The 23351-nt window shown below is 59.5% G+C and overlaps 1 protein-coding gene across 3 annotated transcripts in view; it reads left to right on the forward strand.

Moving 5' to 3' along the window:
* The window catches only part of LGR6 (leucine rich repeat containing G protein-coupled receptor 6), a 95485-nt gene that overhangs the window by 18605 nt on the left and 53529 nt on the right, over positions 1-23351 (forward strand). For 2 of the 3 annotated variants that reach the window (XM_021064542.1, XM_003130614.4), the window contains exons 2-4: positions 5005-5076; positions 7489-7560; positions 10900-10971. In XM_021064542.1, the coding sequence (XP_020920201.1) occupies positions 5005-5076; positions 7489-7560; positions 10900-10971 (216 nt within the window). Of the gene's footprint in view, positions 1-2257; positions 2480-5004; positions 5077-7488; positions 7561-10899; positions 10972-23351 lie in introns of those variants that run through there. The other variant, XM_021064543.1, reaches the window with a different exon arrangement.

Consider the following 23351-nt stretch of genomic DNA (forward strand, 5'->3'; position numbering starts at 1 on the left):
CCCCACTCGGGGCTTCCCCTGCGGGGCTGGGGGTCAGGGCAGCCCCAGGACCTGTCTCCACCTCCAAGATGGCCTTGGTGCACCCTTGGTGTGCTGCTGCTGGCACTGTCTCCCTTCCAGTAAGAAGGTGGAAGCAAGGGTATGGAGTTGGTTCTTGTGGTGCCAAACTTCGACTTCCCGAATGTGGCGTCTTTGCGTGGGAGGCTCCTCCCCTGGCTTCTGTTCTCCACCTTTCTCTGCTGTCCGTTTGAGGAGACCCACGTCCGTAGATGAAATAGCACGATGCCCTGAGCGACATTCCACTCTTGTGATCTTATAACCTAGGGCTAAATACTGCTTTCCTCCCTGCCGCCTGATTCCTCTCTCCTTCCCTGGCTTTGTCCCCCCTGCCTGGTGATGCTCTGGGTCCTGGGTGCCCCCCGACCTCTACAAAACTGTCTTGGCTTAGAAACCTCTGGGACCCCCAGTGACCGCTGAGTCCAGGTGCCAGCCCCTCCCTGCCAGCGCCTCTCCTCCCATTCCCCATGCCACCTCCTTCTCAAGCCCTCCTGCCCCCACAGCTGGGCTGGGAGACAGGGTTACAAGCAGGGGAGCCGAGACAAGGCAGAATCAGCAAGAGCCCTTTTATGTAAAAATGCTGGCGTTCTTGTGGTGGTGCAATGGGATCAGCGGTGTCACTGGAACCCTGGGATGCACGTTCGATCCCCAGTCTGGCACATTGGGTTAAGGATCTGGCATTGCTGCAGCTGTGGCAAAGGCTGCAACTGCTGGGAGTTCCCGTCACAGTGCAGCGGAAACAAATCTGACTAGGAACCATGAGGTTGTGGGTTCGATCCCTGGTCTCATTCAGTGGGTTAAGGACCTGGTGTCGCTGTGAGCTGTGGTGTAGGTTGCAGATGCGGCTCAGATTTGGCATGGCTGTGGCTGTGGTGTAGGCCAGCAGCTGTAGCTCCAATTAGACCCATATTAGAACCTCCATATGCCACAGGTGTAGCCCTAAAAAGTAAAAAAAAAAAAAAAAAAGAAAAAAAAAGAAAAGGCTGCAACTGCAGCTTGGATCTGATCCCTGGCCAGGGAATTCCATATGCCTTGGGGAGGCCAAAGAAAGGAAGAAAAAAAAAGCAAGAAAAGAAGAAGAAAGTCCAGCATTATTGTCACGCAGGAATTTGTGCAAAGCCCAAGGGCCAAAGCTGCACAGTTGTGACAGTAGAGGCTCCTCGCTGCTTGGAGACCCTCCCTTGTTGGGCGATCTGTGAAACCTGCAGAAATTCCAGAGAATTGTGTCAGCTAGTGTGCTCACAGCCTCCAAGGGGACAGCCAGTAACAAGTTCCCTGATAAGAACTCAGCTGACACAGGAAGATAGGGTCCAGACGCTGGGTTTCAGGAGGCCCAGTTCTAGTGCCCAGTCTCCCATCGGCTGGCAGGGGGCCCTGGGAGCCTGGTCCTCTGAGCCACCGTCTCCCACTTGTACCCGGAAGGAGCACAGATGCCATGTGGGGAGCTGGAGGTGCCACGGGTTCTGGGTGTTCACCGCAACTGGGAGCTGCACAAGCCAGGCCCGCAGTGAGCTCCCCTGCCAAGGTGCCAACTGAGTCACCTCCCCGCTCCGACACCGGTTTCTGCACAGGAGGCTATCCCTGTTTACCCTCCCCCTTCTGAGTCTGGACACACAGTTTAGAACTTAACGGGGACAGTGCAAGCAGAACAAATCCTCCAGGGCTTCTGCCCTGGGGTGGGAGTTAGGAGGTAGCGTCCCTGACCACCCCCATCCTGTTCAGGTCTTGCTGCTTCTCTCCCCCCCCATCTCCCCAGCATCTTCCCTCCTATCAAACCTGTTCCTCATCTCCATTGGCGACACCACCTGGCCCGGCTTCTTCCATAGTTCACTCAGGGTAGAGCAGTGAGAACACTCTGCCCGCTTCCCTGCCAGCCCGGCCCCCTCGCCCCCGGCCCCTCGCCCATGGCTGTGTCCAGCTGGGAGCACACAGCGCCCCCCCGGGTGCCCCCAAGGGATGTTGGGAAGAGGTCTCAGGATGGGGCTGCGACCAGTTCAGCTGGGAGAAGCAGCTGGCGGTGCCCCGCAGAAAAGGACATGTGGGGTCCTTGTCCCAAAAGGATTCAGACTTAAACCAAGCCGGGCCCTTCCGAGTGAGCGTCGCTGCGAAGCTGGGCGGGTCAGACGTCCGGGAAGCCCGTCCCAGAGCAGAATTGCGCATGTGCGCATGCGTGTGCATGCGTAATGCCTGCGTGCACGTGCGTCGTGCTTGCGTGCACATGTGCGGTGGTCGTGGGGTGACCGTGGTGGAGAAGAGTTGGCGCTCCGTGTCCTTGTCAGTCACGAGTTGAGCCCCCAAACAGCCTCTTTGAGCAACCTGGGCCCCTTGCTAGGCCTGGAGTCAGAGAGGAGACCTGAGGCTAAGGGACCGGGGCTGCCTTATCCAAGGTCACACGGCAGAGAAATGGTTTCCAGCCACGTGGGTGAGTTTCTGTCTTCGTTACATGTGGTTGCTTGGAGAACGTCTGACTTTGGAGAGTACAACGCTAGCAGGCACATGTACAAACACACGCTTGTGCCCGGCCCACCCCCCCACAGGCGAGCACATCCAAGAGCTGATGAACCCCAGCAGTTGTAAATACTTAATGCATCCACGCAGCTAAACTGCGGGCCCTTTCCCCCTGCACCTGCGCTGGGCTGTCGTGTTTGCACAAGGACAGCTCACTCCCGGGAGCGGCCAGTCTCAGAACCACCCCTGTGTTCAGAGTCGCGAGTGCCGCATTCCCCCTGAGGCTGACCAGCGCCCCAACCAGGGCCCTCGGCCGCCCCCAAGGGCTGCCCTGGGCGTGGAGGGTGCCAGCTCTGGGACCTCACTACACCTCCCTCTCTTGCTCCTCGGGCTCCTTGCCCCCCCCCCGCCTTTTCTAGGTACCAGCCCCACCCCTTTCTTGCGTGTGCCAGGCTTGGATGGGGCTCCCCCACCCCCGTTGGAAACATGCCCTCCTGTCCACCCCCATCTCTGCCCCTTGGCTGTGTGCTGTCTCGGGCAGAATGTGGGGGCAGGCGGGGTGCAGATCCCTTCCCTCCCAGGGAGAACAATGAGGCGGCTAGTCAGAGTGGTGGGGCTGGGGGGCCTGGAGCCACATCAGAGCCTTGAAGTGCTGCCCCTGGGGGTACGGCTGAGTGACAAGGCCTGAGTCACATGCCCTGCGCGCTCCTTGAACTCCCGCGCCTGCTCTTGTGGAGACACGTTCAGAAATGCATGGGCTGAATATTCAGAGGTAATCGCTTTGGTGGCACTTTGCGCCTTCCTGCCTGACTGACTAGGGGTGGAGGTTCTGTGGCCGCCGGCACACCTGCCACCCCTTGTTGGCGCTCTTTGGGGCCAGGCAGGCTCACGTGGATCAGGGAGGGGAGTGGATGGGAATCAGCCGAGGTGGGCCTGCCGGCCCTGGGCTCTATCACACGGGACGTCTTCCTTCTCAGAGGACGTTGCGTCTGGCGTTCAGGCTTCATCAGAGAGAAAACACTGGAGACTAAACAGTCTTTTTACCGGTTGGAGCTGGGCCGACCGGGCTCCTGCCACCTCCAGCTCGCCCATAAGATGCTCATTTCTCGGGGGAAGTGGGGACTCTGAGGTTTGACAGGGAATGTGCCTGCCTGGAGAGGAGGAAGCTGCCTGGGGTCTGGGTGTTGCTTGGGAAAGCAGCGGTCTGGTCTGTGCCCTCGGGTGGAGGCGGGAGAGGTGGGAAACAGCTGGTAGGAGTTTGAAACAGGACAGATTCCAAGTGTGTGAGATACACACTTGCAACCTGAGCACCGCTGCTCCCCCAGGCACAGACTGGGAGGACAATGCTGGACTGGCAGGACCCATAGGCGAAGCCCACTCCTGCCACCTACCCCAGTCCTGTCAGGCTGGGCCCTTGCCCACAGGTCGCCAAGGGGCAGGTGGCAGGAAGAAATACTACTGTGTGTGTATTAGTTGTTAGGCAGACTGCAGGCACTGGCTGGTGTCATCCTTACAAGGACTCTAGAAGGTTGTTTTTGTTTTTGTTTTTTGTCTTTTGTTGTTGTTGTTGTTGCTATTTCTTGGGCCGCTCCCACGGCATATGGAGGTTCCCAGGCTAGGGGTTGAATCGGAGCTGTAGCCACCGGCCTATGCCAGAGTCACAGCAACACGGGATCCGAGCCGCGTCTGCAACCTACACCACAGCTCCCGGCAACGCCGGATCGTTAGCCCACTGAGCAAGGGCAGGGACCGAACCCGCAACCTCATGGTTCCTAGTCGGATTCGTTAACCACTGCGCCACGACGGGAACTCCATAGAAGGTTGTTCATCGTTTTTTAAGGATGAGGAAACCAAGGGTCAGAGTGGTTAGGAGCCCGCCGTCTGGCGGGTAGATTATTTGGATAAAGGTTAGCTTGTGCCTGTAGCACAGAGTGGGCCTCCAGTAACTGCCAGTGGTTACGGTGACTATTGTGATTCCTGTATGCAGGCCATCTCCAAGGGCAGTGACACGGAGACCCCCACAGGCTCGCTCGGATCCCATGGGGCGATGCACTGGTGTAAGGTGGGGATCCGTGACGGGAGCAGGATCTCCACCCCCACTCAGGGATCCAGCGTCTTCTGTGATGTGCCAGGGGCCAGGCCCTCTGGTTGGTGAAGGGTCGACGGTCACAAAGGAAACCAGTGGGAGCCACAGCAGAGACCTTGGAGGGTGGGGCCACCCCGCTGGCCCAGGGCTGAGCAAGGCTGAGCCCTGTGGCCAGTTCAGGAGCGTGTGGAAGGGCAGTGGCCTCTGGCAAACAGTGTACAAGGTGGCACGTGTCCTGACATTCTGTGAGCTTTGCTCCAGCCTGTCCTGAGGGTCAGCTCTCCCGTGTCCCTTATCCCAGCCAGTCCCGTGGGGGTGGGGGAGGCCCCAGGGAGGACGCAGTTGGCTCTGGGCCCCTTTGTGGGTATGTGCGTGTGCCTCCAGCCCCATCCCCCTCCTCTTCTCTCCTGCAGAGACCTGAGCATGAACAACCTCACGGAGCTCCAGCCCGGCCTCTTCCGCCACCTGAGCTTCCTGGAGGAGCTGTGAGTGGAGGCTGGGGGCGGGGCGGGGCGCTGTGACCTCTGACACCCAGGAACCGTGCTGGTGAAGCCCAGGAGAAGGGGCCCTGGAGCGGTGTTCGGAGAGGAGGGTTCACCTCTGCCTGGTCCCGGTGTGGCCCCATGGCAACAAACTCGTGCCTCCCTGTCCCCGTGGCTTCCCTGCCTGGGTGGTCCTTGACGTGCCTTCATCCTCTGCGTCCAGCCACCCAGACACCCTGCACCTAGGGCTGCACCTTCCTCCTTTCTGGTGGGCTCTGCCCATCCTGGGGCTGTACCTCGCCAGCCCGAGAGCTTTCTCTGGCTCCCACAGCCCAAAGCAGCCACTTCTAGGACAGTCTCTTGCCTGGCCCCAGCCCACCCAGCCAGCTTTCTCTGTCCCTGGTTCCCTCCTGCATCTTAGCGGGGTCCCCTCTAGCCCGGCAGTCCCACCCCCTTTCCCTCCACTCCATCAGGGCCAGTACAGGGTCCATGTCCTCCACGAAGTCCCCCTGTGGTTAACCCTCCTGTGGTGGTCCCTCTTGGCCTGGGGTCCTGCGGATTGGCCTCGAGCTCTGCCCGTGCTCACAGGCACGTCATCTCTGCCAGGGTGCCCACCTGCTGCCCTGGCCAGCCAGGGCACTCTGCTCTCTTCCTCGCCCATCTCTGGCACCCAGCCTGCTGGTTCACGTGTGGGCACCACTGTAGATCCTTAGGGCTCCGCTGGCTCTGCCTGAGCTCTCAAGGTGCAGGCTGCTGGCCCCGAACACTCTCAACCCTCCACCTCCACCCCCCTCCCTGCCTCTCCCCCAACAGGAGTCCCCATCCTGGCCTAACAGTCCCCCCCAAGACTGCCTTTAACCCGTCCAGAGAGATGAGGGGGTGCCTGGTGCAGCCCCAGCTCTGGGGTCGGGAGTGGACAGGGTGGGCAGGGCCTTGGAGGTGGAGGGGTCCCACCTGGGTGGGGAGGAGAGGCAGGACCAAGGCTGAGGAGCTGGGCAGGCGCTGGGGGCATAGCCTGAGGCCTTCCTCCTCCTCTCCCCATGAGGGCCTGGGCCTGTTTCAGAGGCAAGATGCCCCTGAAGCTCCCAGCTTGGAGACCCCCAGGATCATGTGCCTTTCCACGTGTTTTTTTGTTTGTTTGTTTTTAGCTTTTGATATTTTATCTATTTATTTACTTATTTATTTTTGTCTTTTAATGGCCACACCTGCAGCATATGGAGGTTCCCAGGCTAGGGGTTGAATCGGAGCTGCAGCTGCCAGCCTACATCACAGCCACAGCAATGCGGGATCCAAGCCACGTCTGTGACCTGCCCTGCAGCTTGTGGCAACGCCTGATTCTTAATCCACTGAGCAAGACCAGGGATTGACCTGCATCCTCAGGGATACTAGTCAGGTTCAGAACCTGATGAGCCATGATGGGAACTCCCAAGTGTTTTTTTAAACAGTAGTTGTCTAATAAAGAGACTCTCTGTAGAGTTTTTGTTTGTTTGTTTGTTTTTTGTTTTTGTCTTTTGCCTTTTCTAGGGCTGCACCTGCCGCATATGGAGGTTCCTAGGCTAGGGGTCCAATCAGAGCAGTAGCCGCTGGCCTACACCACAGCCTCAGCAATGCCAGATCCAGGCTGCATCTGTGACCTACACCACAGCTCATGGCAACGCTGGATCCTTGACCCTCTGAGCAAGGCCAGGGATCGAACCCGCAACCTCCTGGTTCCTAGTCGGATTTGTTAACCACCAAGCCGCGGCGGGAACTCCAGTAGAGATATTTTTGAGAACAGCTCTCAGCTGTGTCAGCACGCTTTGTGCCCCCGCAGGCCTCCCCGGGAGTGCTGACGGGCACAGCAGTGTCCCGGGGGCCTTGGAGATGTTGCCTTCTGAGACCTACCATGAACTCTGCCCCATCAGGATTAGTGGGATATGCCTCAGGTGTTTTTTGTCCTTTGGTCCTTTCAGACTTGAAGGTGACCCCGTGACACACGTGGAAATGGTTAGTTCGACTGCAGTGCTGCACTGATTCTAATGCAGCACAATCTGTCCCTAGATTAGTGGGCTTGGCTGTGTGCATTAGTCCTGGGGATGCTGTCGCGTCCTCTGAATCTGACTGCCCTGGATGGGTCCCTGTGGTCCTGGGGGTGGGGTGGGCCAGCACCGTGGCGTGTGTGGGGCCCAGAAGTCCATCTGCTGTGGTGACACACCATGCCCACTGACCCGAGTGGGAAGTGATGCGTCCTCCACAGCCTCAGTTTCCCCATCTGGAAGTGGGGTTCCAGGGAGCTCCCCACAGCTGCGCTGTGGGGACTGAGTGGGGTGGTGGGTCTGTGCAGTCATACCACCTGCCTCCCATCCCATGCTGGCCAGGCCAGACCCCTGTCCCCAGCTCCCTGCCTCTTCAGCAGACACACCTCTCTGTTTGCAGGCGCCTCTCCGGGAACCACCTGTCACACATCCCAGGACAAGCGTTCTCTGGCCTCTACAGCCTGAAAATCCTGTAAGTCTCAGCCCCATGTTACATAGTGATGAGGCCTTGAGACCTTGGGGCAGTGGGAGCTTTGTGACTGGGGCTTGGTTGGACACTGACTTGCTTATTTCCTGGTCTCCATTTTTCGTTTTAATGAGTTCCATGTCTTTGCTTCTGCCTTGTCTGGAACTAGCTTTGTGATTTGTTTTGTTTTGTTTTTGTCTTTTTGCCTTTTCTAGGGCCACTCCCGCAGCATATGGAGGTTTCCAGGCTAGGGGTCTAATCGGAGCTGTAGCCCCCGGCCTACGCCAGAGCCACAGCAAGGCGGGATCCGAGCCGCATCTGCAACCTACACCACAGCTCAGGGCAATGCCGGATCCTTAACCCACTGAGCGAGGCCAGGGATCAAACCCACAACCTCATGGTTCCTAGTCGGATTCATTAACCACTGAGCCACGACAGGAACTCCTAGCTTTGTGATTTGTAAACAAATGTTGCGGGGACGCGAGCCTGCTCTCTCTGAGAAGTGGACAGCACTGCTAGCATGGGCTTTTGCCGTGGAGCTCAGGTGCATACCCTGTGCTGCCTGTGCCCTCTCAGGTCTGGAGGGCCAGACAGTCCCTGGAAAGGATGCATGTCCACTGCCTTTCTCTGGTTGCCCTTCCCTTCAAGCCCCAGCCTCCGTCTCTGGCTGCAGCCCTGAGTTGAGTTCTCTGCAAACCTTTCTCCTCCTCCGGGTCCCTCCTTCATCCCAGCTCCACTCACCTTTGCTTTGAGGCAAAAGGGAGAGAGAATTGAAGAAGACCCCGGATTAGTTCTCCTCTTCCAGGGACCCAACAGCCCATTTGAGAAAAGGGGACGCTAAGGAACCCTCTCCCCATTGCAGGCCCTGTCTGATCCTGTCCCTCTGTGACCATTGTCCCCAGGGCCCACTCTGTTCTCATGACACATGCCAGTGGAAGGAGGTGGGAGGAGGGATGCTGAGGGTCCTCGGGAGGGCACCTCACCCCAGGGACTGGCTCAGGAAGAAGAGGATCCTGGGGCTGACCCTGGAGCACTGGAAACGTCCTTGAAGGGGTGAGCTTTGCTGCCCCCTCAGGCCAGACTTGACCTGCAGGTTTTCCTAGTACAGTTGAGCAGGTCGTTCACTGCACAAGACCATGGGTTGAGGGTGTGAAGGGCCTGAGATCCAGTCCTGTGCCGGCCTCGCAGCCGCATCCATCCAACCAGGAGTATCTTTTTCTAATTTGGCCCTGCCTGCTCAGCCACTGAGCTTCGGGCTTCCAATCAGTCAGCGGTCCCCTGACCACCTCCAGGCACTCCCTGTCCATGTTCCCTGCTCTGGCGCCGCTGGCCCTCAGCCCCTGATTCCAGGGCTCTCTGGCCTCGCATCCTGCCTTTGCTCTGCCCGTGGGTGCCTGGCTGCTGTCCCTCTGCCCCCTCCTTCCTCTCTGCCTTAGACCCTGCTCCCCCTCTCCCAGGCCCTCTGTCCTTCCTCCTGCCTCTCCTCTCCATCTGTCCCACCAGCAGCTGCCAGGGGTAAGATGGGGGGTCCTGAGCCAGACACTGCCCAGGTGGCCTGCGTGGCGGTCCGTCCATGCCCAGTGGCAGGCTGGGGCCTGCAGCCAGATTAGGGAGCAGGCTCCGTCTGCTGGGCCTTCAGAAGTGGTGAGACTCGTGTCCCTGTCCTGAGCCTCAGCTTGGGGATGATCATCTTTCTTCATCTGCATCTGGCAGTAAATCAAAGCCTCCCAAAGCCGCAGCCCCGCCCCTTCCACATGGGGCAGGGCCAGTGATTTGGCTGCTGGAGAGGCTGCTGCTGGCAAGGCAGGCAGCCGGGCTGTCCCCCCACCTCCACTGACCCCCGTTGCCCTCCAGAGACCTCCTGGTCCCCTGAAGCCTCTGTGCCTGTGCTTGGGCAGCAGCCATCTGTTTCAGGGATGAGTGGTGGCCTTGGGGACCACGTCCTTGCACCCAGTGCCCTCCAAGCAGGCTCCCTGCATCTGGGCAAGAGGGACCTCCTGGTGTCTGGCCCCGCTTTCTCCCAGCACCATCCTTCTGCTTTCAGACCTACAGGAAAACCAGAGCAGTAAAGTCTGCTGTCAGCACAGGAAGCTTTCTGTGCTGAGGGGCGGTCACTTCAACTGTTCCCCCGGACTCTTGTCCGAACTGCATCTTCATTCCAGGGGGACCTGGCTGTCCCTGCAGGACACTCCACGTCCATCCTTCCCTCCCAGAGGCGAGAACCCCAAGAAGGGGCTCCTTCTCTGATCCCTTCCAAATGCTGTGGCCCCATGCCTGGGGGTCCTCACCTTCCTCTGCTGGTCCTCCAGGCTCAGGTCAAGAGAGTCAGCCCTGCATCACGCCTTTGCCCAAGACGGTGGGTGGGGGTCTCCCTTGCAGAGTCCCAAAGGCTCAGTGCCCAGACTCACCACCCCTGCTCGTCTTTACCACTGGAGCTGCCCTTAAAGCCAGGCTCTCTCTGCCCCAGTGTATGGGGAGATGCCAGACTCGCCAGGACACCTGCCCTGTACCTGTCGGGTGAGGAGGCAGCTGTGGCCAGAGCTCCAGCCCCCAGACCCCCAACCTGAGGCCATGGAGTCCAGAGGGAGGGTGGGTGACTTGCTGGCACACAGTAGGTCTCCCTGGAGGGAGGAAGACATGCCTGGCACACTGTAGGTCTCCCTGGAGGTCTCCTTCCTGCCCCCCCCAGCTATTCCTTGACCCTCTGGGGGGCCCACCCCACACCTGCACCTCCCATCTCTAGGGGCCAGCAGGGAAGCGGCTCCAGTGGTTTGGGGCACTGCCTGTGCATTGGAGGGGCCCCTCATGATTCTCTTAGGACAAAGCTGGTGCCTGAGGTTGGCTGGGGTCAGCGGTGCCATCTAAGGGCCCTAACCCCCATTATCCCCTTGTGCTCATGCTCAGACTCACTGCTCCTCAGCCCAGAAAGCAGCCTCACGAGCGGATTGGGTGCACCATGCATGTCCCTGCTTCTGTGGGCTCGCGTGCACTGGGGCCACCAGGGTGGTGCTGGCGTGCTGATCTGGGTGCCTCAGATTGTTCCTACAGACACACACCCAGAAAACATCTCCCCTTCCCCAAAGAAACCTGTGGCCTCTCAGCTGCTGATAGAGAAGGGGAGGCCTGGGGGGAACCGTGCGTTTCCCCCACATCTTTCAGATCAAATGCGAGGGAATCCCATGTTCTGCTTTCTGGTCTCCTGCTCCTGGAATGTCTCCTCTGCCTCTCTCCAGCCCCGCCTCCCCAGAAGCACCTCTGAGGCAACCCCCAGCCCCACACACGGCCCCCCCATCCACAGCCTCTGGAGCCCTAGCTCGGCTCCTCCAAGCCTCTCCTCCCTTACAGGATGCTGCAGAACAACCAGCTGGGAGGGATCCCCGCCGAGGCGCTGTGGGAGCTGCCGAGCTTGCAGTCTCTGTGAGTCAGTGGGGGCGACCTGGATGCGCCTTCCTGGGCCTGTCACTGCCCCCCACCCCCACCCCCGGCCCTGGCCCTGGGCTCCGTGTCCCAACATGTGCTCCTGGCTTTGGTTTCTTTGGGGATTTTGTTTTCTTTATCATATGTCATGTGTACACACGCATGCATTTGGGGGCACCCAGGCCCCGCCAAGGGCTGTGGGAACGGGACCTCCCTGTGTGCGGCCCCCAGGGCCGCCGTCTGCCACCAAGGTTGGGTGGGGGTTGGAGGCTGCTGCCCCAGTAAGTATAAGGAAGGGGCTGTCACCCCATCTTGCTGCTCTAACCCCAGGGCTCTGGAGAGGGGTGGTGCAAGCCCAGATACCCATTCCCCCCACATACTAGACTCATTGGCCGCAGGTGACCTGTTCTGTCCTCCATGAGCCCTGCAGTTCCTTTCCCGTGCACTAGGGGCGTAGTGGTCCTAGGGCGGAAGCCAAGACAGGTGCAGTGGGTACTGTACCAGCTGCTGTGGTCCCCTGGGCAGGTGCTGGGTGTGCACCGCGGGCCTGGAATACAGTAGGTGCTTAATGGATGCCTGCTGAACCAACTGAATTTTCAGATACATCTACATCTGACAGAGTACATAGATAATTTGGGAGAAAGTTAGAGGCAGGACTGGACCTGACTTTGGCCATTGGGGACCTGCGGCGCCCCGAGCGTGCAGTGTGTCAAGACAGAGGCTCTGGTGTCCTGGCCCATGGTCCTACTGTGGTCCCTGCCCTGTCCTCTCCTCCCCATGGCCCACCACGCACCAAGGCCCAGCCATGGGCCTGGCCCGCCAGCCACAACACCGCCATGCCGGTCCCCTCCCCTCTGCCCGGACCACCTTCCCCAGCTGCCTGAGCAGCCCGTGGTTAGGTTAGGGTTAGGGTTAGGTATGGGGCCCCCAGGACCGCTGACTGCCACCAAGCCTGAGTGGGGGTTGGAGGCTGCCGCCCCAAGAAGTATAAGAAAGGGCTGTAACCCCACCTTGCTGCTCTAACCTCAGGGCTCTGCAGGGGGTGGGGGTGTGCAAGCCCAGAAACCCATCCTCCCCCACCACGTACCAGACTTACTGAGCTGTTCACATCCCCCATCTCTCCCGTTGCCGCCCTCCATCCCTGCTCGTCCTGGGCTTCTAGCCCCATCGCTTCCTCTTCTTCCATCCAGCATCTCCACTGGACGAGGCCAGGCAGCCCCGTGTGCCCCCCCCAAGGCCAAGGTCAAGTGTCAAAGGCTAGGAGGGCTGCTCTGCTCCCACTCTCGAGGACAGACAAAATGCTTGCTCAGGGCACCACAAAGCCGGGCAGCCAGAAGTGGAGGGGGCAGAGTGTGACATTCATCCAGAGTATCAAAGACGTCTCACAGGGAGAAGGACTTTCTTTGGATTTCTTCACACTTGTTTTGAGGTTGGGCTTTTCACTGTGACTCACAGCTTCTGCGTACCTGGAGCTTCTGAAGCCTTGTCTTTTAGACACTTGGGCTGCACAGGCAGCTCTTAGGCTTTCTGAGAAGTGGCCGGGAGGACGAGGGGGTGAGCCTCCTCTGCAGCCACGAGTCCCTCCTGCTGCCTGGGTGGGTCAGGGTGGGGACTCAGGCCCAGGCCCCCTCCACCTCCTGTGTATGAGGCAGCCAAGCAGGCTTTGCCTCTTGTAGTCCTGTGAGGGGACCGCTGGCTGCAAGGCGGAAAGATTGGCTCTGGTCCACCTGCCGTGTCTCTGACCCTCCCTGGGCCCCAGCCACCCGGCTCCCTGTAGGGGACAGACGCCTCCCCGGCCCACCCACGGGGTTTCATGAAGAGCAAATACGAGTAAATGTGAGGAGGGTGTGGATCAGCTGTGATGTTCTAATGATGCCGCTGTGCTGTTGCTGCTTTAACGCGTCACCCATCTGTGCATTTCACATGTATTTTTGAGGCTTTGCTGGGGAGGCAAAATCCGAGTTTTTTGCCTCTTGAAGGATTAGTGTCAGTCAGGTAAAGAGGCAGGAATGGCATTCTGGGCAGAGGGAACAACACATGCAAAGACTCAGAGATAAGAAGGAACTGAGCAGGTTACAGAGAATGTGCGAGGGGCCAGTTTGGCTGCGTGTGGGGCTGGGGCTGTTGGTTAGGGCAGGGGAGGAGCACGATCTGGAATCTGCAAGAGATGACGGGACCGCGGATCCGGGCTCGATGCTTAAGGCTCGGGAGCTGTGAAGGGCTTCCAGCAGGAGCCTGCATCCCTGCAGACCACCCTGGCAGCAGTCAAGGAGGACAGTCTGGAGGCAGAGAGCCGGGGGAGGGCTGAAGGAGAGGCAGGGGCAGAGACTACAGGAGCAGCCGGCCGACTCTGGGAATATCAAAGAGTCAGGTCATCCAGACTGGGGGTCAGACTGCCTGGGTTCAAATCTCAGCTCCTGCACTTACTCCCTATGAGGCCTCGGGCAGTTCCTGTCCTCTGAGTTTCTGTTTCAGCAAAGTGGGGTGGTGACGGTGTCTGTGTCCCGCAGTAGGACAGAAAGGAGTGACACGCTGAGGGCCCAGACAGCACCTTCTCCTCTACCACTGCCATTCTGCCCTCTTGGTGGTGGTGTCACCTGGACTTGGCCTTGAGGAGGTGGTGGGAAAAGTGGCAGCAGACTCTCTGGTTTGGACGTCCAGGTGGACAGGGAGGGTGGCACATAGTAGGAGCTTAATGAGAAGTCCGGGTGGACGAGGAGGCCGGCACACAGTAGGAGCTTAATGAGAAGTCCGGGTGGATAAGGAGGCCGGCACACAGTAGGAGCTTAATGAGAAGGTGCTGAACGAGCATCGAGTCGTGAATCCCGAGAATGAGCACTCCAGAGAGGGCACAGGGCCAGGGGATGCTGAGGTCCCTTTGGGCATGTTGAGTTTGAGGTACCAGGCATCTCAGACAAGCTGGAACATGGGTCACTGTACCTGCAGGACATCAGAGTGGGCATGTGCATGTACACGTGCTTGTGTGTGTGTGTGTGTGTGTGTGTGTTGGGGAGAAGCGGGAGCTGTAGCCCAACTTGAAGGCTCTGCCTGGTAGATAGATGGTCTGTCCAGAGATTTGGGAGGCTGGGGACTTCAAAGTAAGATACAGTCCCCCGAATTCAGGCCCCTCCATCGTAGGTGGGGCTATAAAGGCCAGGCCCCGGCAGCTGGGCTGAGGGGATTGGGGGAGCAGTGGCCGAGCACCCGGGGAGCTGGTGCTGCATGCGGTGTTTCCCCCGTGTGACCTGATATCACCCTCACAATGGTCCCTCTGCAACAGCAGCCGTCTCTGCTGTCAGAGGAGGGACCGAGGCTTAGACAGGCTTGGGGACCTCCCCCAGGGCAGAGCCTGTGCGTGGAAGCCATGGCCACACCCAGTGTGTTGGACCCCAAAGGCTCTGCCCTCCATCACGGCTGACGGGGAGCTGCTCGGTAGCCACCGTCTGGTGCCTCCTTCCTTCCCCACAAGTACCAGCAAGAGAACAGGAGTAAGGGGAAGGGGGGCCATGTGGGGACATGCCCTGGGGGCTGTGTGTCCACAGCAGGTCCCTGGGGAAGGCGAGGGAGGGACCCTGTGCCTGCTCCCGTGGACGTGCCTGGGCTGTTAGTGCAGGTTCTGTCCTGTAGCCCGCTTTCTCCAGGCAGTAGCGGGTATCGGAGAGGAAGTGGGTTTTGGGGAAGCGGGGTGGGGGCTGGGAAGGGCCCAGAAGCCCAGTCCCGCATGGCACACGACCCCCTCGCTGGACACACATGCTTCCTCCCTGGCCAGTGTGGGAGCGAGAGGGTGGCCGTGCCAGACGTGTCACACCGGACCTGAGCCGCAGCCAAGAGAAGCCGTGAGCGGCCAGTGGAGCCTGAGGGAAAAGAGAAACAGGGTCGGGGAAGGCAGGGCTGGGGTCCATGGAAAAGAGGGGGTGGCCCAGCAGGACCTCAGGCCTGGGCCGGGCTGGAGCCTGAGAGGCATCGGAGGAGCCCAGGAAAGGGAAGGAAACAGGAGCCAGCCCCGTCCTGGGCCCCTGGGGAGACGCGTAACTGCAGAGGGCAGCCCAGCCTTGCAGGGAATTTATCCAGACTGAAAGCCAGGTCACAACCAGCCTAGCCCCAGCCCCCAGCCCTGATCTGAAAGGCAGGGGCTGAAGGGGAGGGGTCCATGGTCCCTCTGGGGCACGTGCAGTGGGTGGCCCTTCCATGAACGCGTCCAGTCTCCTGGGAAGCTGAGCAGTGAGATGAGGAGGAAAGGCCTGAGGTCCCCCAGGAGACAGTGGCCACACCGTTCCACTGGCAGTGGGAGGTCTGAAAGCGAGAGGCTTCCCAGTGGCCCTCACCCACACCTCTGACCCTGCGCCCGGGGGGCAGTTGGTTCTTTCTGGGTGTGAGCTACCCATACGTGCCTTGCAGCCCTGGTGGGCTAGCATAGTGTCCTTGTCACCCCATTTCAGAGAGGAATGAACTGAGGCACAGAGGTGCAGGGATGTGATGCAAGGCACAGACAGTCCATAGTGGAACCGGGGTCCTGGCTCAGGCGGCCTGGCCCAGGGTGCACACACACTGTGACGCCGGGCTGCCTCTCCAAGTGACTCTGGGGCACTCAGCAGGAGACAAGCCCTAGTCTGTGGGGAACTCAGGGAACGAGGCGGGGAGGGCGCTCCCAGGGCAGGGGAGGCCTTGCCTCTGGCTGGGCCCATGTCTTCTGTTCCTGGGAGTCTAGGTTCAGTGGGACCCACAGACGGGGTGGCTTCTAAACAACAGGAGTTTATTTCTCACAGTTCTGAAGGCTGAACCCGCACGGCGGGGCCCTGGGGAGGGCCTCCTGGGAATGGCAGACTGGCCGCGTCTCCTCGTGCCCTTATGGGGGTGGGGCGTAGAAGCGGGCACGAGTGCTCCCCTGACTCACAAGGGCACTAATTCCGTTTTTGAGGGCTCCACCCTCTTGACCCCGTCTGGTCATTTTCCTCCCAAAGGCCTGACCTCCTAATCTCATCGTGCGTGGGGGTTATCGGGGCTTCCGTATACATATCTGGGGGGACACAACATTCCATCCATAACAAGGGGGCAGTGCTGGCTGCCTGGGGAGCTAGGGCTGCTGTCATGGACATCGGCATAGACCCCAGGAGATGCTGGCCCTGATCAGAACCCCAGACCCTTCCCAGGGGGAGGGTGAGGCTGCTTGGGCCTCATAGCCATGAACACGCAAAGAGCTTGGAGCTGCTCTCGCCACAAGCAGCTCTTCCATCTCGGCCTTGCAGGGGTGGCATGCGCCCTGCAGCCCCTGAGTGACTCCTCGGTGGTTAGAGAAAGAGCCAGCGCAGCCAAGCTGGGTCTTCCTGGTGGTGTCTGTCACCACCCGCAGTGACTCCTCAGAGGGAAGCCTGGGTGCTGTCAGACAGGGAGGCGGGTGGGCGCGGGAGGTGCCTTCCCCGGGGAGGCATCTTCTGGGGTCTCTGAGCGCAAAGCAAGGAGGAGGGACTGTGGGCCGAGGAGAGAGAGCAGGTCCACACAGCCTGCGGAGGGCATGCAGGGCGCCGGTTCTCCAGGTGGAGTCCCCAGGCCAGCAGCGCCTGGGAAACCTGTCGGAAATGCAGGCCCCACCTGGACCTGCTGAATTAGAAACTCTGGAGCTGGGACCTGGAGTCGCGTTGGCAGGAGCCCCCAGCAGATTCAGTGCCCACCGAAGGGTGAGAGCCAGTTATGGAAGGAGGGGCGCGTGCACATCTGGGGGTGGCTACAGCAGATCCCTACCGCGGGTGGCTGAAGACAGATGCGTTCTCGCACAGTTCCCGTAGTCCTCGGGCCTCGGTGTTACAGCCGCGTTGGTCCTCGGGCCCCCGCCCGTCTCTGCTGGAGGCTTACGCGCCTGTGCTGTGTTCACGTGGCCTCTCCTTTTTCCCCTGTGCATCTCTGTGTCTCTCACAGGGGCACTGCCGTCGAATTTAGAGCCACCCAGATAGTCCAGGAAATCTCACCTTGAGACCCCTGCCTTAGTTACACCTGCAAAGACCCTTTTCCAAATAAGGTTCCGTCCACAAGTTCTGGGAGTTCGGATGGCAACTTAACCTTCTTGGGAGCTGCCCATTGTGGCAGGTGGACAAGGGTGGCCGAAGGCGCAGGGGCCTGCACAAGGGGCGGAGTGAAAGCTGGGCTTTGCCTCAGGACACAGGAGGCCTGGTGAGGGCAGCGGCCTGTGAGCCCGCACAGCTGCAGGGAATGTGTCTGCACAGTAAGGCCCAGTATCGGTGGGGGGCTCCTGGGGGCAGCTCTGATCTGAGCCCCATCCTGGAGGTGCCCGGTTTGCTGTGGACAGGCTGCCAGGCCACCCCTGAGCACTCAGGTGAGCTGGTGGATGGTTGTCAGTCCTGCCAGCTCGCCTGCCAGCCAGAGAGGGCCTGTGCCCAGTCTTGCTGTGGGGCCACCGAGGGTCCCCAGGGATGCACGAGGTGGCAGATGGCCTCCCTGGCACAGCTATTTTTGGCCCCGTGATTATATGCTGCTGCATTTGGATCTCCCCAAGGTTCCGGGAGTTGATTGCTACATGCGTCTGGGGCAGAGGCTGCTCGAGGTGGGTGGGTGGGCGGGCACGCGGGCAGCCCCTGTGTGTGACGAAGGTCTGAACAGGGGTGATTTGTTGCTGGAGATGCTAGGAGAGGCCATGTGGGCTGGGTCTGGCTTCCTGTGAAGGCTCATTCAGCCATAAATGCTGGTCTGGGATAGAGCTGGCCCAAGCCGGGCCACCCAGGAGCAGTGTGGTGCCTCAGCCCCACGGGGGGAGCACCTCAGCCCCCAGGGGGCCCCTGAAGGCCTGGGCCTGAGAGAGGCAGGGGCACCCGGGGTGGGGCGTGGGAGCTGGCCATTCGGTTTTGGTTTAGGTGCACGTGGGCCCCAAGCAGGGCCAACAAGTGGGGTGACAAGGCAAGCTTCCTCCATCCACACTGATGCTCTTCCCAAGCAGCTGGTGCCAGTGTAGGGATACCACCTGGGTTCTGGGTGTGTCTGGAGGGACGAGGATACCCAACCCCTGAAGTTCATCCATGCACCCACCCATGCACCCACTCACCTATGCATCCACCCATCCATCCATGCACCCACCCATGCACCCACTCACCTATGCATCCACCCATCCATCCATGCACCCACCCACCAATGCATCCACTCACCCATGAATCCATCTGTCTACCCATGCACCCACCCACCTCTGCATCCATCCACCCACACATGGGCCACCCACCTATGCATCCAAGCATCCATTTATCCGTCTGTCCATCCATCCATCCATCCACTTCTTCACCTGTTTGCTGAGGCTTTGCTAAGTGCCTGAAATGCCTGAGCTCAATGATAGCAGGGGGCTGCCTCTGAACCGCTCGTGGTCTGTGTGGGACGTCACACACCCAGATTGCCGTCTTTACTCCTCCCCCCATACACCATGGACTTAAGCTTTTGAGACAGAAAGTCAGTGCAAGTGCATATTATGTAAAAATGCATAAAAATGAAGAGGGTATTAATTGACATAATGAAAGCCAGGTGAAGCCCAGTGTGTATAACAAGAGTCACATGGGGCGTTCCCATCGTGGCTCAGCTGAAACGAATCTGACTGGTATCCATGAGGATGCAGGTTCGATCCCTGGTCGCGGTGGGTGAAGGATCCAGCTTTGCCGTGAGCTGTAGTGTAGGTTGCAGATGTGGTTCGGATCTGGCGTTGCTGTGGCTGTGGTGTAGGCCGGCGGCTACAGCTCTGACTTGACCCCTATCCTGGGAATTTCCATATGCCTCAGGTGCAGCCCTAAAAAGACAAAAAAAAAAAAAAAAGAGCACCTTATGATGGATGCTTGTCTCCCGCTTACTGTGGTCCTGGGCCCTAGGCTATCACCTGGCAGACATCACCTCAACACCCTTGTGACAGATCTCTGTGGGAGACCCAGGGTCCCCATGTCACAGATGAGGAATGAAGGTCAGAGGTTGATCACGAAGCTGGTAAACAGTTTGCCTGCACATGTGCTCTTAGCCATGACCCTAGGCTCCGCGAGGGGCAGCTGGGAGAGATCCAGAGCCCTGCTTCTCCAGGCCGCCGCACAGCACCGGCGGAGCTGTCAAAGTGCAGAGTCCCAGGCCTTTCTGAGGCCTGATCAGAATCTCGAGGGCTGGGGCCCAGGACTCGGGATCTGAGAAAAATCCTCCTGGGTGGTAGCTGATGTCGGGCCAGGTTAGGGACCATGCATTGCCGACCGGGCTGCTCGCAGTGTGGTCTGTGGACCAGCAGGTCGCCCTCACGTGGGCGGGTGAGTCACCCAGTTGCCCAGGCTCCACCCAAGGCCTGGGGAGGCAGACTCTGCATTTAACAAGACTCCCCCCCTGCCCCTTGCCCCGACACACACTTTCCTGGTTCTTAGTGTCCAATAAAATTTGAAACTCACTGTTCTTTTGTGGGTGAGAAAGAACTCACTTTTCTGGGAAGCCTCTGCCCTGGCTCTGACATCGTCATCATCACCATCTTCATCATCATCATCTTCATCTTCATCATCTTCCTCTTATTCATCGTCATCATCACCTTCACCTCCTCCTCCTCATCCGCATCATCATCATCATCTTCATCATTTTCATCCTCATCCTCCTCATCCTCATCATCTTCATCATTGGCTGCCCATCCCCCACCCCCTGGCTCTAAGGGCTTTCTTTGCAAAGTCCTCAAGCCCTTTTTTTTTTTTTCCTTTTCTAGGGCCGCTCCCTCGGCATATGGAGGTTCCCAGACTAGGGGTCTAATCGGAGCTGTAGCCACTGGTCTACACCAGAGCCACAGCAATGCAGGATCCGAGCTGTGTCTGCGACCTACACCACAGCTCACAGCAATGCCGGGTCCTTAACCCACTGAGCAAGGCCAGGGATCGAACCTGCTACCTCATGGTTCCCACTGCGCCACGACGGGAAGTCCTGAAAAGGCCTCAAGTCTTAACCCCTTTCTTCTCCTGCGCTCACCTGCGCGCATGGGGCCATGGGGGTGGAAATGGGGGGTTGGGGTTGGTTTGGCTGTGGGCCTGTGTAGAGGCAACGAGATGTGCCAGGCCACTGTGGAGGATGCAGTCGGAGACACAAAGGTTAGACTTTGAGGAGAACTTCCTGCTGTCTGTACCCACAGGGAGGGAAGGGCCGAGGTGCCTTCAGTCTTCAGTCACACCCCTACCTCTGGCCAGGGGACTGCCTTCCTCTGTCCCCCTCCTGATGTTTTCTGGAAGCTCACAGCCTCTTTTCAGAATCCTGTCCCACTGACGCCTTGGTGAAGCAGAGAGGAGGTGAGGATGGCTGGGCTCTGCCGGGAAGAGTGGCAGCACCTGTGTGCCAGCCTCCCCTGGCCGCACCCATGTTCCCTTGGCCTGCAGCCATCCTGGGGGACGGGACTGGTCAGGGGCTGGAAAAGGGAGATCTTTTCCAGAGTCTATGAGTCATTTTCCACCCATTTATGGGCCTTTAGGGCCCAGGTGGCTGCCCGCCGCTCACTGGCGAGTGGAAACCCTCACTCCAACCGGAAAGGCGGCGGGTGAGGCAGGCTCTGGCCCTGGCCACTTGTAGAGACCGCGTGGGTGAGGGCCGCCTGCAGGGACCCCCGGGCCTCGGAACACCAGTGGGAGGCGCCATGGGTCACCCAGTCCAACTGCCTCCTCTGCAGATGGGGAAGCCCAGCAGCAGGGACGGGAGGTGGTGCTCCTGGTGTCACCAGTGAGTTGGGGACAGAGCTGTGGCTGCCTGGAACCCAGGCCGGGTCTTCCGACGCTTTCTCACGCCTTTCTGACAGGACCACCTTTTACAAGCCTCTGTGACCTCGTCAGCCAGGTGGCTCTGAGATCAGTTGCTCTGGAGCATGCCTTCCCCCCCGCATTAGCCCCACCACCGGATTTTGGACTTGGAGCCAACTCCTTCCCTCCCCCAAGGGCCCTTAAATCAGACGGTCTGCAGGACTCTGTGGACCCTTGGGAGGGATCTGGGCGGTGGCGATGGAGGCAGGAGGCCGGTGCCTGTTGGTGTGGGGGGTTTCTGGAAGGGTAGGAGGGTCCTCACTCCAGGAGAAAGGGCCAGGCGGCACGCCGGCTCCTCCCACCCCCACCCCGAGTCCCAGAAAGTGCTTCTTCTCGAGTCTCTGTCTTACCCGGACGCCTCGTGCGTGGGGAAGGGAACGCAGCACCTCTCTGGAGCCATGGGCAGAGGTGACCTCATCCCCATCCCTGTCCTCAAAGTCTGGGGAAAAGGAGAGAGGGAAGGAGCAGAGGGAGGGAACTTTCTCTGAGCATCTCCAGGTGGTTGGTGTCACCAAGGTGCTCCGTTCCTGCGGGCACAAAGGCTCTGTCCCAGGCCCCTTCCAGCCACCACCTTCTCCTGTCAGCCCACGTGTCACTCCGTCTGTCACCTCCAGGCTAGTGTCTGCAGCTCTCCATCCATCACAGGGGTTCTTACAAGGCCTGAGCTGTCCCCAAGTCCAGCAAGCTCTTCCCAGCCCTTATCTCACGGAGTCTCAGCAGCACGCCAGGCGCTGGCCCCTCTCCCCTGTCACCCTGTCGATGGCAGAGCTCCTGGGCTCTTCCTTTGTCCCTGCTGAGGCCACACTTCAGCCCGGGCTGAGCTGCCCTTGAAATCGCCACTTGAATGGCCCAGCGGGCCTCCCACTGGACATACCCAGCCCCCCGTGGGTGTCCCGCACCTGCAGCTCTGTCCTGACTCACTTTCCTAATCCAGATGTTCAGATACTTAGCCGTTACCCTTGAGCCCTCCACACCCACACCCCCACCTCCCATCAGTCGTATCCTGGGGCCATGTGTCCTGCTCGCTCTGGAATGAGGCTTCTCTCTGCACCCACCATGGCCACATCCCCTGCCCACCATCACCCCACCCGGGGCTGTGCCCCTCCCCCCCACCAGCTGGCCCCTTGCCTCATCCTGGACTTTGCCCAATCCCCCCACCCCAAGTCTGATGGACCTTAAAACACAAACCCAATCGGGCCACCCCCTGCTTACAATCCTTCATGGCTCCTGTCGCCCTGGAGACAAGGCCAAGCTCCTTGCTGGGCTGCAGGACGTGCTACCTGGCCGTGCCCTGACACCCGAGCGGTAGACAGACTGAGCAGGTGTGGTCCTGCTTTGCTGCCCAGGCCTCAGCCTCACCGTCCTCACTCATCCCCGTAGGCGCCCCCCACCCCCACCCTGGGTGCATACCCCGCCCCCAGCGGCCTGCATGCCTCCCTTACTTCCTCCGCTCTGTTGCTCCCCTCCACTGAGCTGTGCGGCAGTGGAGAATGTGTCCTTTTTCTATTCAGGATTCCTACCCTGGGACCTGCCGGACATGCAGGCACTGCGTGGTCTTTGCTTATAAAGCGTATAGAAGAATGAATGGAGGAGTTCCCGTCGTGGCTCAGTGGTTAATGAATCCAACTAGGAACCATGAGGTTGTGGGTTCGATCCCTGGCCTTGCTCACTGGGTTAGGGATATGGCGCTGCCATGAGCTGTGGTGTAGGTTGCAGACGCGGCTCGGATCCTGTGTTGCTGTGGCTCTGGTGTAGGCCAGTGGCTACAGCACTGATTCGACCCCTAGCCTGGGAACCTCCATATGCTGCAGGTGCAGCCCTAGAAAAGGCAAAAAGACAAAAAAAAAGGGGGGGGGAAGTGGGGCCGAGAAGGGCAGGGACTCGCTGAGTAATGAACTTGGTGTAAATGAGAAACGCAGTGTGATCAGAGCTGGAATTTAGGCTTAGATGTGTCTGGTTCTTAAGCTGATGGTCTTTCTACTACCACTTGCTGGAAGCTTCCTGAGGATACCTAGGAAGTTCAAAGAGGGGGGTCCCTGGGAGCCTTTCCTGCCATCCACTGTAACTGTCAGAGGAGGCGGGAGAGCAGACAGAGCCAGGGAGTGAGGGCAGGACACGAGCCCCAGGGCTCCGAGGGCAGATCGTGGCCTGGTGTGGGTGGCGAGCCAGGGGTCTCTGGGTGGGGGGCTATGGGCCCCTGGGCTTGATGGTATGTTTTCAGAGTCTCCGCGTTAGAGCATCTGTCAGCCCAAAGAAAATAGAAATGGAAAGCCATTTTTTGTAAAGCCGAGCCATGCATTCCAAAGCCAAGAATAACATGATTTAGGGTTACCTGTAACTTAGGGATGGTCTCTGCCCTCTGTGGGGAGTGGGGACCTCACTCCATGGGGGTGGGGTGGGATGAAGGACAGCCTCCCCATGTGTTCCAGCCCGGAGCCAGGAGGCCGGATCCCCCAGCCCTGTCCCTTTCCTTCCTGCTCTGTCGGCTTCAGCGACAGAAACCAGGCTGCAGGGCCCCTATCCCCAGGCCCAATGCTCCCCATACGCTCTGCCATTATCTGATCTCTAGGCTGTGCACCTGCTCAGCTGGGCCTGAAGGAC

Source organism: Sus scrofa, chromosome 10, assembly GCF_000003025.6.
Source record: "Sus scrofa isolate TJ Tabasco breed Duroc chromosome 10, Sscrofa11.1, whole genome shotgun sequence".
Lineage (NCBI taxonomy): Eukaryota > Metazoa > Chordata > Mammalia > Artiodactyla > Suidae > Sus > Sus scrofa.